The 17,930-nt window shown below is 39.0% G+C and overlaps 1 protein-coding gene across 3 annotated transcripts in view; it reads right to left on the bottom strand.

The window, feature by feature from the left end:
* The window catches only part of CPED1 (cadherin like and PC-esterase domain containing 1), a 313,276-nt gene that overhangs the window by 12,966 nt on the left and 282,380 nt on the right, over window positions 1–17,930 (bottom strand). For all 3 annotated transcript variants that reach the window (XM_033193921.1, XM_033193920.1, XM_033193919.1), the window contains exon 22: window positions 16,203–16,349. In XM_033193921.1, the coding sequence (XP_033049812.1) occupies window positions 16,203–16,349 (147 nt within the window). The remainder of the gene's footprint in view (window positions 1–16,202; window positions 16,350–17,930) is intronic.

Raw genomic sequence — 17,930 nt, forward strand, 5'->3', positions numbered from 1 at the left:
GATAAGGTTAGGTTTTGTGTCCCCACTCAAATCTCATCTTGAATTGTAATCTCCATAATCCCCACGTGTCAAGGGGAGACCAGGTAGAGGTAATTGAATCGGGGAGGTGGTTTCCTCCATGCTGTTTTCATAATAGTGAGTGAGTTCACATGGGATTTAATAATTTCATAAGGGGCTCTTCCTCCTTCACTTGGCACTTCTCCTTCCTGCCAACTTGTGAAGAAGGTGCCTGCTTCCCCTTTGCCTTCTGCCACGATCATAAGTTTCCTGAGGTCTCTAAGTTTCTGAGCCCTCCAAGCCCTAGGAAGTTCCAAACATTTTCCTATCTTCTTCTGAGCCCTCCCAACTGTTCAGCCATGCTGAACTGTGAGTCAATTAAACCTCTTTCCTTTATAAATTATGCAGTCTCAGGAAGCCCTTTATAGCAGTATGAAAATGGACTAATACACCAGGTGTAGTTAATTTTCTCTGAACATCTAGTGCCACTTCAAGGACACCACTTTTCCATCTGCAGCTTTTATTCCTGTTGTTTGGGGACTCATGTTATCCAGTGATAACTTGTTCTAACATCTCTCCAATGCTGCCATCCACCAACTTCTTGAGCACATGTGTAATCCTGTTATCATCCTAGATATTAACTGGATTTTTAAAAACCAAATTTGATCAGCCATTAACCTTATAATCCTTCAGAATCTCCCAGGGGTAGGAGATAGAATGCCAGTGGAAAAGTAGTGTGTCTTCTAGGAGGATCCCAGGTTTGGACTGAGGGATTCAGTAATACATGGGTCTGTGTAATGCACTGACAGGCAGGCCATTCCTGCCATGCTTGTTTATGAGACTGAGGAAACCCTGGGGAAAGAACCTTGAGGCTGTGTCTTCTACTTAATTTCAGATGCAACTTGGCATATCTCACCTCTGCAATGATGAGTGATATGATTTGGCCATGCCCCCACCCAAATCTCATCATGAATTGTAGTTCCTGTAATCCCCACATGTCATGAGAGGGACCTGGTGGGAGGAAACTGAATCATGGGGACAGTTACCTCCATGCTGTTATCACAATAGTGAGTGAGTTCTCAGGAGATATGATGGTTTTATGAGGAGCTTTCCCCTACTTCACTATGCACTTCTCCTTGCTGCCACCATGTGAAGAAAGACATGTTTGCTTCCTTTCCACTATGATTGTAAGTTTCCTGAGGCTTCCCCAGCCATGCTGAACTGTGAGTCAATTAAATCTCTTTCCTTTATAAATTACCCAGTCTCACATATGTCCTCATAGCAGTGTGAGAACAGACTATTATAGTAAATTGGTACCTAGTAATGGGGGACTGCTGTAAAGATACCCAAAATGTGAAAGTAATCTTGGAACTGGCTAATAGGCAGAGGTTGGAACAGTTTGGAGGGCTCAGAAGAAGATAGGAAAATGTTTGGAACTTCCTAGAGACTTGGAGGGCTCAGAAGACAAAGATGTGGGAAAGTTTGGAATTTCCTAGAGACTTGTTGAATGACTTTGACCAAAACGCTGACAGTGATATGGACAATAAAGTCCGAGCTGAGGTGGTCTCAGAGGGAGATGAGGAACTTGTTGGGAACTGGAGCAAGGGTGGCTCTTGTTATACTTTAGCAAAGAGACTGGTGGCATTTTGCCCCTGCCCTAGAGATCTGTGGAACTTTGAATTTGAGAAAGATGATTTAGGGTATCCGGCAGAAGAAATTTCTAACCAGCAAGTGTTCAAGAGGAAGCAGAGCTTAAAAATTGAGACAATTTGCAGCTGATGATGTGACAGAAAAGAAAAACACATTTTAGGGGATAAATTTAAGCCAGCTGCAGAAATTTGCATAAGTAATGAGGAGCCAAGTGTTAATCACCAAGACAATGGGGAAAATGTCTCCAGGGCATGTCAGAGACCTTCATGTCAATCCCTCCCATCACAGGTCTGGAGGACTAGGAGGGAAAAATGATTTAGTGGGTCACGCCTAAGGCCCCATGCTCTGTGCAGCCTCAGGACATAGTGCCCTGTGTCCCAGCTGCTTCAGCTCTAGCTGTGGCCAAAAGAGGCAAATATACTGCTCAGGCCATTACTTTAGAGAGTGCAAGCCCCAAGCCTTGGCAGCTTCCAAATGGTGTTGGGCCTGCAGGTGTGCAGAAGACTAGAATTTAGGTTTGGGAACCTCCACCTAGATTTCAGAGGATGTATGCAAATGCCTGGATGTCCAGGCAGAAGCTTGCTGCAGGGACAGAAGCTTCATGGAGAACCTCTGCTAGGACAGTGCAGAAGGGAAATGTGGGGTCAGAGCCCCCCACACAGAGTTCCCACTGGGGCACTGCTGAATGGAGCTGTGAGAAGAGGGGCACTGTCCTCCAAACCCCAGAATGGTAGATCCACCAACAGCTTGCACTGTGTGCCTAGAAAAGCCACAGGCACCCAATGCCATTCTGTGAAAGCAGCTGGGAGGGAGGCTGTACCCTGCGAAGCCACAGGGGAGCTGCCCGAGGCCATGGGAGACCACCTCTTGCATCAGCGTGACTTGGATGTGAGACCTGGAGTCAAAGGAGATCATTTTGTAACTTTAAGGTTTAATGATTGCCCCACTGGATTTTTGGATTTGAATGGGGCCTCTAGCCCCTTTATTTTGGCCAATTTCTTTCCCTTTGGAATGGGTGTATTTACCCAATGTCTGTACCCCCATTTTATCTAGGTAGAACTAACTTGCTTTTGGTTTCGCAGGCTGATTGGTGGAAGGGACTTACCTTGTCTCAGATGAGACGTTAGACTTTGACTTTTGGGTTAATGCTAGAGTTAGCTAAGACTTTGGGGGACTGTTAGAAAAGCATGGTTGTGTTTTGAAATGTGAGGACATGAGATTTGGAGAGGGGCCAGGGGCAGAATGATATGGTTTGGCTGTGTCCCCACCTAAATCTCAGCTTTAGTTCCCATAATCCCCATGTGTTACGAGAGGGACCTGGTGGGAGGTATTAATAATGGTTATCTCCATGATGTTCTGATGACAGTGAACGAGTTCTCATAAGATCTGATGCTTTTATAAGGGACTTTTCCCTCACTTCACTCTGTACTTCTCTTTGCAGCCACCATGTAAAGAAGGACGTGTTTCCTCCCCCTTTTGCCAAAGTTGTAAATTTCTTGAGTCCTCCCCCACCATGCTGAACTGTGCGTCAATTAAACCTCTTTCCTTTATAAATTACCCAGTCTCGGGTATGTGCTTATAGCAGCATGAGAACAGACTAATACAGTGAGATTAACTGAGTTCTATGATACTGTGAGCAACTATAAGTAAATGCTGAAAAATGTGTTTCACTAAACAGTATAACTCATTGGAGCCTAGGTTTGGAAACCCACCAACTGAGAATACACAAAGGGACAGAGTAAGGCTCTGCACAGACAATTGTGCAGATTTGGGACTATGAGGGCATGTATCAGGCAGAACCATGGGAGACAGTCACCATGGTTAGTGCCTGGGGCGGCTACAGCATGTGTGCTCTTAGACAGGCAACAAGAAATCAGACGTGGCAGTGTGTGCTGAAACAGCTCTGAGCCCATGGGAGTGGGCTTGTCCCAGAGCCCCTGTTTGGGAGGACCTATAATGTTTACACAGAGTTAAAGTTAAAGTTCCAACATGAGCAGAAGAGGAACAGAGCCAGGGTAAAGAGGGTCACGTATATTGTATTTAAAGTGTCTGTATGTCTCTCTTCCCCACTCTTAGTGACTAGAAATCTACACACATAGAGCTTAGCACAGGAGCTGGAATGCATTGCATGCTCAATACATTTTAGTTAAACTTGCAAGTATATTTTATCTTACATTATTGTGTTCTTGTCTAGATGAAGGGTGCAAATTCCTTTGTAGATAGCTTTCTAGAACTTGACGGCAAAATATAAATTAAAAGCTGAGTACAAGGAGAATTTAATACTGAGATAGAAGAATGAAAAATTCACATTGCAGATTAAAATGAGGTTTAAACTACTACTCCCTAAAGTGTTTATGGTGAAATAAGGTAGTTCTATATGAAGCCCAATCTCATATAAATCCAGTGACCATAAATGTGGTCCTAATACTTTTAATTGCATGTGATTAAAATCAAGAATGTATATTTAAAACAGAACTATGTACCAAAGGGCTAATTGAGTCTCTAATGTAGAAGAGAGGAGTTTTTTTTTTTTTTTGTATATACTTTAATTGTTATAGTGAAAATAATTCATGGAATCCTTTTGTAATGAAAAAGTAGAAGAGAAACAAAATGATTCTGTATCTTGTAGAATTACAATTTAATGCTTTGTTTTTTCCATATAATATCCATCCTTCAATCTTCAGAGTTGTCTGCGTCAGGAAACACATGGAGTAATTCAGATATGCTCCCTACCCTCAAGGGGACTATATAAAGACACATGTCTAAGATACTTGAAGTAAGAACAAGAATGAAGTGACTTCAAAGACATTGTCTGAGACTAGCTCCCCAAGGTCAGGCACCATGTTGTTTCCATGTTATGAATAGTTCCTTAGTACATTCAAAAGACTTAGTGCTAATTTATGGTGGGCATGATCATCTGTTCACACAGCTATTATTCCTTTGAACGTGTGTGTAAAATTCAGTGTCCAGCATTGCTGTCAAACTGCTGTTGCTGAGTCCCTGAGTTTCGAAATACTACCTTATTTTACTTATTCTTATAGGCTCTAAAGCAGAGAAAAAGGAGTTAGCTGCATTTTTAAGGCTTGGAAATGTTATGCCAGTGAAAGATGTTTGATACCTGTATAGTAAGGAGCAAATTGCTCCTTTCCTTTGATCTCATGTGTGGAAATGTGCCCATTTGGGTCCATTCCAAAATCAGAGAGCCATTTGGGGTTATTAAAATCCAACTAAAGTGTCAACTGGAATGTGACTTTGAAAGAAAGCTGCTTGTAATACACATGTTAGGTTACCTTTGAGGCATAATAATAATAGTAAACAACAAAATGAGCCATTAGGAAACATCAGTGAAAGATTTAGGCCTTGACACAGAGACAAAGGGCCTCAGATGTTTGTATACAGTGGTTACCTTAATCACAAACAAATTCTAATGGTTTGATACATCCAAATGCTTCTCTACATTTGGGTGCAGATGACTTGACCACTGAAAAATAGACATGTATATCTAAGGGGAAAGGAACTACTACATATGGTTAATAATACATACATGTGTGATTTGGCAAATATTTGCATTATGTTAAATATGAGTGTTAAAGGATAATTTCTATTTTGCCAGTTTAATCTGAAGTAACTCCTCTTTACTTTTGTGTTTGTTTTCTTTTTGTGAATTTGCTACAATGAAGTACATTTAAAAGTAGGAAGAGATAGTGAAGGACAATTTATCTCCATGCCGTGTGATAATGTGTTAGATCAGCATTGTTCCATAAGTCTTATAATAAAAATTGTTTTTCTCACAGCAATGTTCACATTTGATTAAGTTACATGTAAGATTTTCAAGTAAAGATGACAGTGTTTCAAAGACAAATATTTTTAATATACTGACTATAGAAATTTAGGAAAACAATTTTGGAGCTAAAATAGAGTTTTTAAAGTATAAGATCTTATAGACTATGTAAATGATCACAATTTTCTGTAACTCAGTGTAGCAAGAATTGAAATTCTGTGCTGTGGAGTGTAGATGTAACTTTTACTTTGTTATAGATTCCTTATACGGTAAGTGATCTGCCAGTTTATAATTATAGATACTTCCACATCTCCACGCCATTAAAAACGTGGGTACAGAGACATTTCAGAAGGCATAAAAATGGCCACAATTCAACTTGACTGGATTTGGCCTACGGGAACTATAAGACTTCCCAAACAAACAAAAATTGTTCTAATTATGAAACAAAACTTAATGTTGCAACGTTTACTATTAAATGTAGGTAATTTCAACACTCAAAATTGATTTCACATAAACCGTCATCAGAACGTGTGTACTGCCATGTCAATTAACTGCTGCATCTAAAAATAACTTTGAATTTCCAAAAAGCCAGTACAAAAGGGAAGGCTTGGTGAACTGGAAAGGTGTCAGGCAGATTACAAACAAATACCTTTCTTAACATTGATCTTGACCTGAATAACCCACAAAGAACTTCTGATGTGGTTCCAGATCCACAGAATAAAATAGAAAACAATTTTCATGGTGCAAGTGTTCCAAAATTATCCTATACTGGATTAGAGGATGTTCTGATTACAAATATGTTTCATGATCATGGATGGGGTCTGAAAAGGAGGCAGGGTAATGGCTGTCTGAGGCTGGAAAACATGAGATTGGTCAGGCAAATGTGCTAGTCTTAAGATAAATGTATACTGTTGAAGTACTTTTTGCTGGATGTAGTCATTCTGCAGATGGCATTCAATCCAAGATCCAATCACCAAATCATGATCAGCTGAAAAAGTAGTCCAAGAATTCACAAAAGTGGAATAAAAATGACATGACAAACAAGAGCTAGAAGTGAGTCCTTATAACTCATAATCTCACTTCAAGACATCATGCAATTTTTACAGATAATAGGGAATTCTTTCATTTCATTCCTTAGCCCCCAAATATTTAATTATGGCCACATGAAATAAACTGTGTTTTGATTGAAGGGAATCCAACTTCTGAATCTGTCAAAGATGCTGGAGATTAGGGGGCAAGACTAAAATTCTCTTTAGGAATGAGTTTTGTTTTGTTTTGTTTTGTTTTGGTGTTTCCAGATTTGCAGTCAGCATATTGTCTGCCTCCCACCCTTGCTCTAATCCCCAGCCCTTCTTACTCTGACAGCTGAGCCTTTGTAACTCCTGCCTTTGGATAAAGCTGAGCATTGGCTCTGGGAACAAATTCTGCTCTGTGGTGCGGAGACCGATTGTAAGGAGCTCCAGACCAGAAGTTTACCAATTTAATATTAAACTGTTGGTTCTATCTTACACTCTCATGCAGTTCCCCAGACACTAAATTCCCCTGTCTTAAAACTCAATTTCCCAAGTGGCTGAATATCTATGTTGCTGAATTTTTACCCTATTGGAATGACCTATATTAGTCTTGTTATAAGCTAATTCCTCTTTTGCTCTATTTAGATGTGCATCTTGGCTCTTGGAATCTACTGGACTTTAACACACGGTATTTGTTTCTATCTAACGCTCTTGAACTTAAATACTTTATTTAAGATTAAGGCACTAAATGTTACGCAATTTGTGTGGGGACTAACATTTCCAACTGCTGACTTCACTGTAGGAATTTGCTCAGCACTACTCTGGCCTTTTCAAAGAAGATCTTCCGGTGGGTCATTCCGTTTCTTGTCAGAAGAGCTCTCCAACCTCCTGTCTGAGGGACCCTATGCCTGACTGTGGAATGCTAGGAGGTCTAGGGAAAAGTTCAGGGCTCCTCCCTTCACACGCCAACTTTACCTTCATCTTTCTGTTTTCAGCCTATAGATTAATTTATTCTTTACTATACCTGTGTTTCTGAGTCTTGACTTTCTGCAGTTCCATTTAAAAATATATTGTATGTGATGATACAGATTCCCAACTGTATGGGCTGGGGTGAGGAACCCAGGGGTCTACCAATTTTGTACATAGACTTTTAGCCAATTGTTTTCTGACCTGTGTCTCAGCCTTAACTTTTTCAGCATAGGATCTGAGCAGAAAGTATGCCTCACTCACACCTGCTATTTCTCTTCTCTAGGCACTTTCAGTTGTACCTTATTTTGCCTGCTAAGTCAAACTTCATAGAATGAATTCAAATGAATTCAGATTTCTTGTCTGTTATGAGTTATTTCTTATTCTGTTTTTTCTTTGTGGTGGGGGATGAGGAGTAAGTGAGTAGCTTTATGTCTTTAAAGTATTTTTCTTGGGGTTTCAAGTGGAAGAGAAGATAAATGCTTGTGGTCAATCTGCCTCATTTAGTCTGTACTTCATGCATGATTTTTTAGACCTTATTCTCATGCCAATTTTCTCAAAGTGTGTTTAGTGGGGTGTTAATAGTTGTGATAAAAAAAAAAGAAAAAGTCATTCTGTGGTCAAAAATGCTGGGGAAAAACTGGGTCACACTAAGCTAACCAGCTTCTTTAGTGTAAGGGCTTTTGGGATTATTTAATACACTAATATTATTATCTGAGAACCCATAAGGTAGAGGCATATTCAGTATTTCTCAAACCACAAAACCTGTTTTCACCAAATTAGAACATTAAACCTTAATGTAGGAAATGCTAATCAAAATAGTTCAAACTCTAACTTAGCTTGGTTCTTAAAGGCTAGTAATAAACTCCCTGACATGGGGGTTTATTGCAAAGAACACGAAAGAGTTTATGGGACAACATCTCTTTTTTAGCCACACTGACATTCTAGGTTTCAGTATCGCAAAGGCTGGGTAGTATAGCTGCCTTATGGAGTCATAATAGCAGTTCAACATAAGTTACTTTCACTGTTTGTTGACCCTCCATTTAATTATCCTTAAGAGAGAGACCCTGATTTAATCGGTGTTATCACCATTCAATATAGGGTACTGCCTTTGAAACAGGATTTTGTACCAAGTCATCTCAGAAAAGGCTGGGCTCCCTCATGACCAATGAAATCATTCTCACTGAGCACTGATCTCTAATCTAATCAACTAGTAGCAGAGGGCAGAATTCACTTACAGATGATTGAATGAGTACTAATCATTTTACACAAAAAGAACTGTTTGAAACTACGTTTCTAAAAAAGGAGTGTAGGAATCTGTGACTCATCTTCAGCACAGGGTCATTGAAAGATTTTTAAATGACAACACCGAATTTGAAATATAGGAACATTCTCCTGGTGGGGTAGGGGGGTAAGAAGGATGGATGCAAGTAGTTGACACTGGAGGCTCTGAGATAAAAATATTGCAATAGCTGAGGGCAAAGAAATGATAGGGAAGGAGAGACCCTCCTCCCCATCTTGTTCATTTGCCACCCCACACACTGTTTACCTGAATCCTCGACCTGCTCTTCAGGGGCCTTTCTCCAACTGTCCTTCTCTGTCCTGTATTTTTATTCTATCTCTTGGTATTGATTCTTCCCCCTCTGTTTAAAAACGTGCCAGTCTTCCTCCTTTAAATCCAATATCTTTATCCCTTTCTTATTTTAATTTATTGAAAGCTGTTATCATCCCCCTTTCTATACCTTCCTATACCTCTTCAATGTAGTCTAGTCTAATCCCTTCCCCAACATTTTACCGGAACCACTCTTAAGATGATCCAAAAAGACTCCCCTGTTTCCTGCCAAAAATAATATTTTGAAATCCTCACCTTCATAGATCTATTACATTTAACAACACTGACCCTGTCTCTATCTCTCCTTTTCACAAATGGTTATTCTGTGGCTTTCCATGGCATCACCTTCTACTAGAGTTTTCCTGCTATTAGTTTATGTTCTAAGTTCAAATGCTCCTATTTCTCCAGACTTTGCTTAAATATTGGTGTTTCCAGGAGTTTCTTTCTCAGCCACTCTACCCACTTTGTCTGGATGATCTATTTTCTTTTCTTTTTTCTTTCTTTGGAAGTTAAAAACATAACCTGCATGACCTCACACATACAGTGGGCACAGGGCAAAGACTTCTTTAATTCACTCAGTGGGAACAGCAGGAGGCAAAGCTGGCTCAGAGGAGGATTCAGGGCTAAGTGCCTACAGCCCTTGAGAGATCGCGCAATGGATTAAGGTGGGAAAGAAGAGGTGGGTTGTCGATGACGTGCAGCCAATGCAGCCGTCACCACTTGCCATCTTCTCTGCCACAAGGAATACACTTGCACCTCTACCAAAACTCTGCAGTTCACACAGGATGTCAATGAGTCTGGGCTCTGCGGATGATCTATTTTCATGGTTTCAACTACGACCTATTTTCTCATGATTCTCTGTGCTATCTGTCATCCCTACCGGTCCCTCCAGTGTCATATTTGTATATCCAACTGCCCATTGGAGATCTCCACCTGGATGTCCTACAGGCAACTCGAACACAACCTGTTCAAAATTGAACTCATCATCTTTTCCTAAGATGGTGCCTTTTCAGTCATTCTCTCTCTCAATTGCCAGTTTCGCTCCCTAATCCATCACTCAGGTTAGGAGTCATCTGTGATTCTTCCCACTCCCACATGCCACAAATAAGATCTACAGTATCATTTTTTAAAACCAGGCTTGCTTTTGTCCACATCTCTCTTATACTTGCTGTCTCTCTCCTGGTTTGGGTGGAACTTTACCATCTGTCACCTGACTTCTGGAAAAAAATTCCCTAAGTTCTCTAACTTGGTCTTCTTCAAATTTTCCTTGCTCACTGTTATTAGTCTTAACTGTTTGAAACAAAACCACGACCATCTCACTGCTCTCCTGAAAACCTTTCAGTGGGTCTTTATCACCTACAGGATCATCCACCTCTTACCATGATCTTGCCCTCACCTACTTTTTTCAAATTCTTTTGTGATTTATGTTCTACTATATACAGGATTGCCTGTGATTATGAGAACATCAGGTGTTTCAGGGCTACTTTGGTTCACATTATCCTCTGGGGTTGCAATGGCCTTCCTCCCACTATTAGCCTATTACCTTGATTAAGTCCTGTTCATCCTTCAACAATTAACTTGGATGGTAATTCAAGGAGAAATACTTAATCCTCAGATTGAGTGACTCTTCTCGGTATTTCACAGTATCTTATTCATATATCTGACGTGCTATGGAAAGTATTGTTTCATAATATGGGTTTTTAGGCCTGACCCTGATTGCAATGTCCTGAGGGCACAGAGTACATTGTATTTATTTTGATATTACTACTGTTTAGCTCAATAACTGGACTCACAAAATAAATGTTGAATGATTTAGTAAAAGAATAAACAAGGTCGGCTGGGCGCGGTGTCTCAAGCCTGTAATCCCAGCACTTTGGGAGGCCGAGACGGGCGGATCACGAGGTCAGGAGATCGAGACCATCCTGGCTAACACGGTGAAACCCCGTCTCTACTAAAAAATACAAAAACTAGCCGGGCGAGGTAGCGGGCGCCTGTAGTCCCAGCTACTCCGGGAGGCTGAGGGAGGAGAATGGTGTGAACCCGGGAGGCGGAGCTTGCAGTGAGCTGAGATCCGGCCACTGCACTCCAGCCTGGGGGACAGAGCGAGACTCCGTCTCAAAAAAAAAAAGAAAAAAAAAAAGAATAAACAAGGTCAAGGCAGTTGGAATATAGTGTAGGAGAAAGACGTGGAAAACATATAGCATGTAAACAGGATTTGGTAACTGGCTGGTTAGGGGTTGTGAAGGGACTGGAGAAAGATAAGCAAAAGTCGAAGATGGCTCTAGTTTATAAATGGCAGTGTGATAGAGTAAATCAGGGAATACTAGAGGGGAGGAAAGTTTAAAGGAAATATTAATTCTTCCTTTAAGGATGTGTTCATTTTGAGATACTTATGGGAGTCCTGTAAAATGCTCTTCTAACTCACTTTACAGCAGTAGTACAATGCTTACATAGAGTAGATACTCAAAAATATCTATATCTATTGAATTAAATTTCCGTACTAATTCATTAAAAGTAGCCATGCTGAAAGTTAAATTCTGGGTTCTTCTATATCAGGTAACTATGTTAAATTTGGATCTTTTGGGTTTTTTTTTCCTAAGAGTCATTATTTCAGTTTTTTTTTTTTTTTACCAGATGAATTTAAAATTTCTTTTTTTAATGTTTAAATTGTGGTTAGATAGTAAACTTGTAAAGTTTAAAGGAGAAAGTAAAACACTTTATTTCTAGGCCAAATAATCTTTTGTTTATTTAATTAAGATTAAATAATAAAGATTATAGGGTTAAGATAAATTTATAGTGGGAAACCATCTCTGACAAAGAACCAAAACTCCCTTCTTTTCTTCTTTCTATAATACCAGAATCAAAGGAAACCTGCTGGTATGAGTGGCAGTTTGATGCCAGATGTTTCTTGTTGACTGAGTCAAAAGCTGTAGCTACATTTGCCAAAAATGGAAGATATTATATAAGGTCTGCATAATCTATTAGACTAATGAATAATAACATATCAATTGGTTGTGGATATTTCCCTTCTGCAGTCAAGTTTGTGTTGATAACATTATTGTATTTGTTCCAGGTTTTAGCTTGTTCACAGTAGGTGTTTGCCACATAACCGAAGGCACCATCCAAAATTTCTCTTGGGCAAGAGCTACCTGGATCCTGTTTGTTGTCCTGTGTAAACATTGGGAAAACGTAATCCATTTCCACTCATAAAAAGAAACACCTGCTTTTCCAATCAGCAGGAACATGTTAGTCAAAATTGATGCACACCAGTTGGGAAATTGTTTATAGATTCTTGGTGGCAACATATTCTCTTTTGGTGCCTTGACAGATGAAGGAAACACCTCAAGACCTTTAATCTCACCTATGGCGGTAAGAGCTCACTGAAGCAAGTTTGTTATGTCTATGACAGAATTCTAACCACAAACCAAAGAAAAAACATCAGTATCTTACTGTAATGATTATACCAACCCTTCTCAGGTATCCTTGAATCTATTGTGGGAATAGTTTAGTTGAACATCAGAAGATAAAAGTCTCCCAAGCCAGAATTGTTATGGTCCTAACACAATTTTTTTCAACTCTTGCTAGTATTTTACAGTAAGCTTTATTTGCCAGGCTCATAAGATGAGCACAAAGGGGAAAAAAAGATTAACATAATTTTTGCCCTTTAACTTTTTAGACATGAGACCAGTCATCAACCTTTTTTCCAGCTTGCTACATTCATTATCAAACCATCCTCTATAAAGAGTTTTAGATTTTTTTAGATTGTTTGTAATAAGCTAACATTGCTGTTACATCACTCTTAAGATGTTAGGTGATGATTTAGAAAGATTATAAGATGTCAGTGTCAGCTCTAGAGACTTCCTGAGGTACAAGGGGTACAAATTGTTCAAGAGTTAAGCAATAATTATGCCTAAGTGATGAATGAATTTAGAGACTTTATGATGAAGGGAGTCTGCGAAAGATGATCATATCAGCTTATGTTGTGACTGGAAAGGCAAATGCTCCCAGAAGCTTATTTTAGCTTAAACATTAAAACTTCAAAATAGAGAACACTACTCTGAAATCAATTAAGATAATTTGGGGGAGACTTACATGGCTTGCTATCAAGACTGCCTACATCAGAAATAGACTTAAGAAAAAGTGAGTTGCATGTGATAATTACACCCCAAAAACTATAAAGTCAAATAAGCAAAATGATTTTACCTGACATGCTTGAAGCATTGTTACTATGCAACTTAACGATAATTTTAATCAGTAATAATTATAAGCCAATATTCTAGTGCTGATGGTTCAAAGAGCCTTTTTTGTAGTTTCTGAATACAATGGCTATTAATGTGAACTGGTTGATGCTGTGGTGGGAGATACATATAACCATGTGGGAAGGACATCTTCTGTTTTTAACTGGAGACATGTTGAAATTATTAGAGGACATTTTCCTCTTTAGACTGTCAGAGGACTAAAGCTAAAAAAAGAAAAGTGGACACCTTTCCACAAAAATATGAATTGAAGACATATTATGTAATAATAAATAAATAAACAAAAAATCTTTCTAAAAGATGAACAAAATCAATCTATATGCTTTCAAAAGCCCTGTTTTCTGTGGGTTTGGCAACTACTGGCTTGCTTTTTTAGCCAGCTGTGATCCTGAGCTGGCTCAGCTGCAAGATCTTTGCTTCTTTCTCTTCCAGGCTACTGCCTTTGCATTTCTAAGTCTTGACTTTTGCAAATAGGATAAGTACTCTAAAGGCTGTATATTTTCTTGTGGAAGACATTAGTAGACACACAGTATCCTACAGCTTAAAATCTGTTCTGCAGCAGCTTGATCCAGCTTCAAGCTGCTAGGTCAAAATTTAAAATGTCATGTTCTGTACTGTGGCTGCAGGCTTTCACTTCTCTGAAATGCAGTTCCACTTGGTCATATTAAAGGATAATGTAAATCCACCTTTAATTCTTGGTGGCAACATATTCTCTTTTGGTGCCTTGACAGATGAAGGAAATCATACAGAGCAACTACTGCAGTGTCAGCAACATTTTTAGTATTTGTAAGACTCTTGGGACCAAGAAGGTTTTTTTGTTTTTGTTTTTTCTTTGAGATGGAGTCTTGCTCTGTCACCTAGGCTGGAGTGCAGTGGTGGCTATCTCAGCTCATTGCAACCTCTACTTCCCAGGTTCAAGTGATTCTCCTGCCTCTGTCTCCCCAGTAGCTGGGACTGCAGGCACACACCACCACACTCGGCTAATTTTTGTATATTTAGTAGTAGAGTATTTTCACCATGCTAGCAGGCTGGTCTCAAACTCCTGACTTCAAGAGATCCACCTGCCTTGGCCTCCCAAAGTCCTGGGATTACAGGTGTGAGTTACGGCACCTGGCCCACCAAGATGGATTCTGACAGTCAGCTAAGGGCTGAAAAACAGAATCAGAAGCAAACTTTAGTTGTCACCTCACTAGTCAACCCACTAATAAATGCATCCTGGTTTACAAAAGAAGGCAAGCAAGAAAGAGTGAATCAATATCTGATAGAAAGATAAAATGAGGCCCTTTTCATCTCAGTTTCAGCTGAATCTCCTGAAATCTACAACAAATAACAGAAGCCAAGAAAACTCATATTCCAAGAAATTTCTGGACAACCTATGCAAGACTTAGAAAATTATGGACAAAATCCAGTTTTCCATATCCTTGTCTCACCAAAAGAGTTGTGAGACAAAGAGGAAGGGATGGAATTTCTGTGTGAGCTTTCCAATGTTTTGGGGCCCTCTTCCCCATTGGGGTGTGGTTTTATTTTTGCCTTAAGCCAAGTGAGAGGAGCCTTCAAGAGAGCTGAACACATGTCTCTTGGGGTTTGGGAAACATTAGAACTGGTATGATATACTGTGGCTACAGGTCAGCTTTAGAGTGGCAGAGAGAGTGAGAGAGAAATCTTCACTGGGAACTAACTATTTCCAGCAACAACAGAGCAACAATGCATTAATATTTCTGTAGATCAAGTGTATTTATTTCTATAGTTCAAAGTATAGCAAGCCTAGTGCTATTTTGAATATTTTCCAAAAGGATGCCTGGAGGAGCAACGTGATCCTCAACAGAGTGAAGGACAGTTGGATACCAAAGAGCCAAAAAAGGGATCTAGTTAGAGGAGAGGTATTACTGCCATCAAGGAAGTTGGAGCCAGAAAGTTCCACTGGTGGGGAGGGGGCTCTCCAAGGCAATTCACAAAAGCACCCATAAAAGAAAGAAGTAGCATGCTAGACTCAGAGAGCACATCACTGGGTTATGCTTGTACTAGTCAAATAAGACTCTTCTTGTCCTTAGCATCCCATCTCTACTCTGATCAATGCAAAAAAAAAGGTAGAAGAATAAAAGTAGAGAATGAAGATGGGGAAATGGCAAGTAAGTCTCCTACCTTCTCTCCCCTGATTTGGGCTTTTGAGACTGAGGGAAACCTAAGCTGAGGGAGGGAAATGACTTATGTAGTTATGACCCAGAATGGGACACTTTTAGTATTGATGTGATACTCCTATGCCTGAAAGTGATTGGAGACCTGTTGTTATCTGAAAGTGGTATTAAACTTATGGGTCTTGACCAAGATTTTTATTCAAGGGTTAGGGAGGAAGCAATCCACAGAGGGTTCAAAAGGACAGGAGGAAAAAGAATAAAATTGTTTTAGGCTATCACCTTATCAGCTTAAACTTATTTATAGGTTAAAGATAAAATCATTTTCACTCTGGTGGGGGGAACCCTACTCAAAACACAGGTCCTCCTGTTATGCATTGGACTAGGCAATGAAAGAATGTCATTCCTTAGTTTAGCACATTAAGTAGTCATGCTTTGCAAGCTGCTGCTACTGAAAAACTTTGCCACCTTTTTTTGGATGCAATTTCTGATGGGAAGGCTTGAAGTCTATTAGAGAAAATAAGTGCTCTCCAGGTTCTCATATTGCTGCCTGCATTGACCAATTGTCCCAGTTTTGAAGTGTCTAAACAAACATAAATATTTTAACATCTCATTTGGTAGAGCTAAAGCTGTGGTTACTATATGCCTTGGCTGAGTGATGATGAACATATCATTTAATCTCCATCTGACTTTGTTTTTTGTTTCATGCAAAATAAGACTGACAATACAATTAAAGATACAACAAACAATTAAAAAAATCAAAAGCTATAAAACTCAGAGAGCCAGCATAAATACCTCATGGAAATGACATCCACACTTTCCCTGCAGAAACTCTTTGTAACGCCCCATTGTTATAGTGAATGTGTCAACTACTTCATAGCCATATGTTTTTGCAGTATCCAGAATAATCAAATTTTCTTTCCATAAGTTCTGTACTTCACTCTGATTGGAAAGCAAAAGAATTAAACTTTTTATTAATAGAGGATTGTTTTATGATTCAATAACTTAGGTGGAAATTATGTAAATGTCTTTTTTACTGGGATTAGTCATAGTGTAAGATAAGGAATTTCACATGCATTTCTTAAATAAAGCTGTGTTCTTTTTTTTTGATTCAAAACATACATGTAATCATTTATGTATAAAACAGCAATATCTATAGTGGCATACAGTTTTGAAATTCTTCAGTAAAAAGTGGTTAAATTTATTGCCCACAAAGACTCATAAAATATCTAAAATTCTCAATTTAAAAATTAACATTACTGCCTAAAGCAATCTACAGATTTAATGCTATTCCTATCAAATTACAAATGCTATTTTTTACAGAATTAGAGAACACTATTCTAAAATTCATATGGAACCAAAAAAGAGCCCTAATAACCAAAACAATCCTAAAGAAAAAGAATAAAGCCAACATATCACATTATGTGACTTCAAACTATAAGACTACAGTGACCAAAACAGCATGGTTTTGGTACAAAAATAGACACATAGACCAATGAAGGAGAATAGAGAACCCAGAAAAAAGCTGCACCTACAACCAACTTATTTCAACAAACTCAACAAAAATAAGCAATGGGAAAAGGACCCTTAATAAATAGTGCTGGGATAACTGGCTCTCTATATGCAAAATTATGAAACTGGATCCTTACCTATTACCATATATAAAAATTAACTCAAGATGGATTAAAGACTTAAATGTAAGACCTCAAACTATAAAAATCCTAGGAGAAAACTAGTAAATACCATTTTGGACACTGGTCTTTACAAAGAATTTATGACCAAGACCTTAAAAACAATTGTAACGAAACCAAAAACTGACAAGTGGCACCCAATTAAACTAAAGAGCTATGCACAGCAAAAGAAACTATCAACAGAGCAAACAGACAATCTACAGAATGGGAGAAAGTATTTGCTAACTATGGATCTGACAAAGTTCAAATATCTAGAATCCATAAGTAATTTAAATCAGCAAGTAGAAAACAAACAAACCCATTAAAAAGTGGTAGACACTTCTCAAAAGAAGACATATGATTTGAATATCTGTCCCCTCCAAATCTCATTTTGAAATGTGAACCCCAGTGTTGGAGGTGAGGCTTAGTGGGAGGTGTTTGGGTCATGGGAGGGGACCTTTCATGAACAGCTAGGTGCCTTCTCCACAGTAATGAGTTCACGCAAGATCTGGTTGTTTAAAATAATCTGGCACCTTCCCTCTCTCTCTCCTTCTCCCTCTCTCCTTATGTGACTCTTGTCATGTGGCACACTTGCTCTCCCTTAGCCTTCTGTCATTGATTGTAAGCTTCCTGAAGCCTCACCAGAGCAGATGCTGGTGCCATGCTTCTTGTATAGTCTGCAGAACAGTGAGCCAAAATACTCCTTTCTTTTATAATTTGCCCAGTCACTGGTATTTCTTTATAGCAATGGAAAGTAGACTAATACAACATAGAAGCACCCAACAGACATGAAAAAATGTTAAATGCCACAAACCATCACAGAAATGCAAATCAAAATCACCATGAGATACTA

Source organism: Trachypithecus francoisi, unplaced genomic scaffold (genome assembly GCF_009764315.1).
Source record: "Trachypithecus francoisi isolate TF-2019V2 unplaced genomic scaffold, Tfra_2.0 Lachesis_group4, whole genome shotgun sequence".
Taxonomy (NCBI): domain Eukaryota; kingdom Metazoa; phylum Chordata; class Mammalia; order Primates; family Cercopithecidae; genus Trachypithecus; species Trachypithecus francoisi.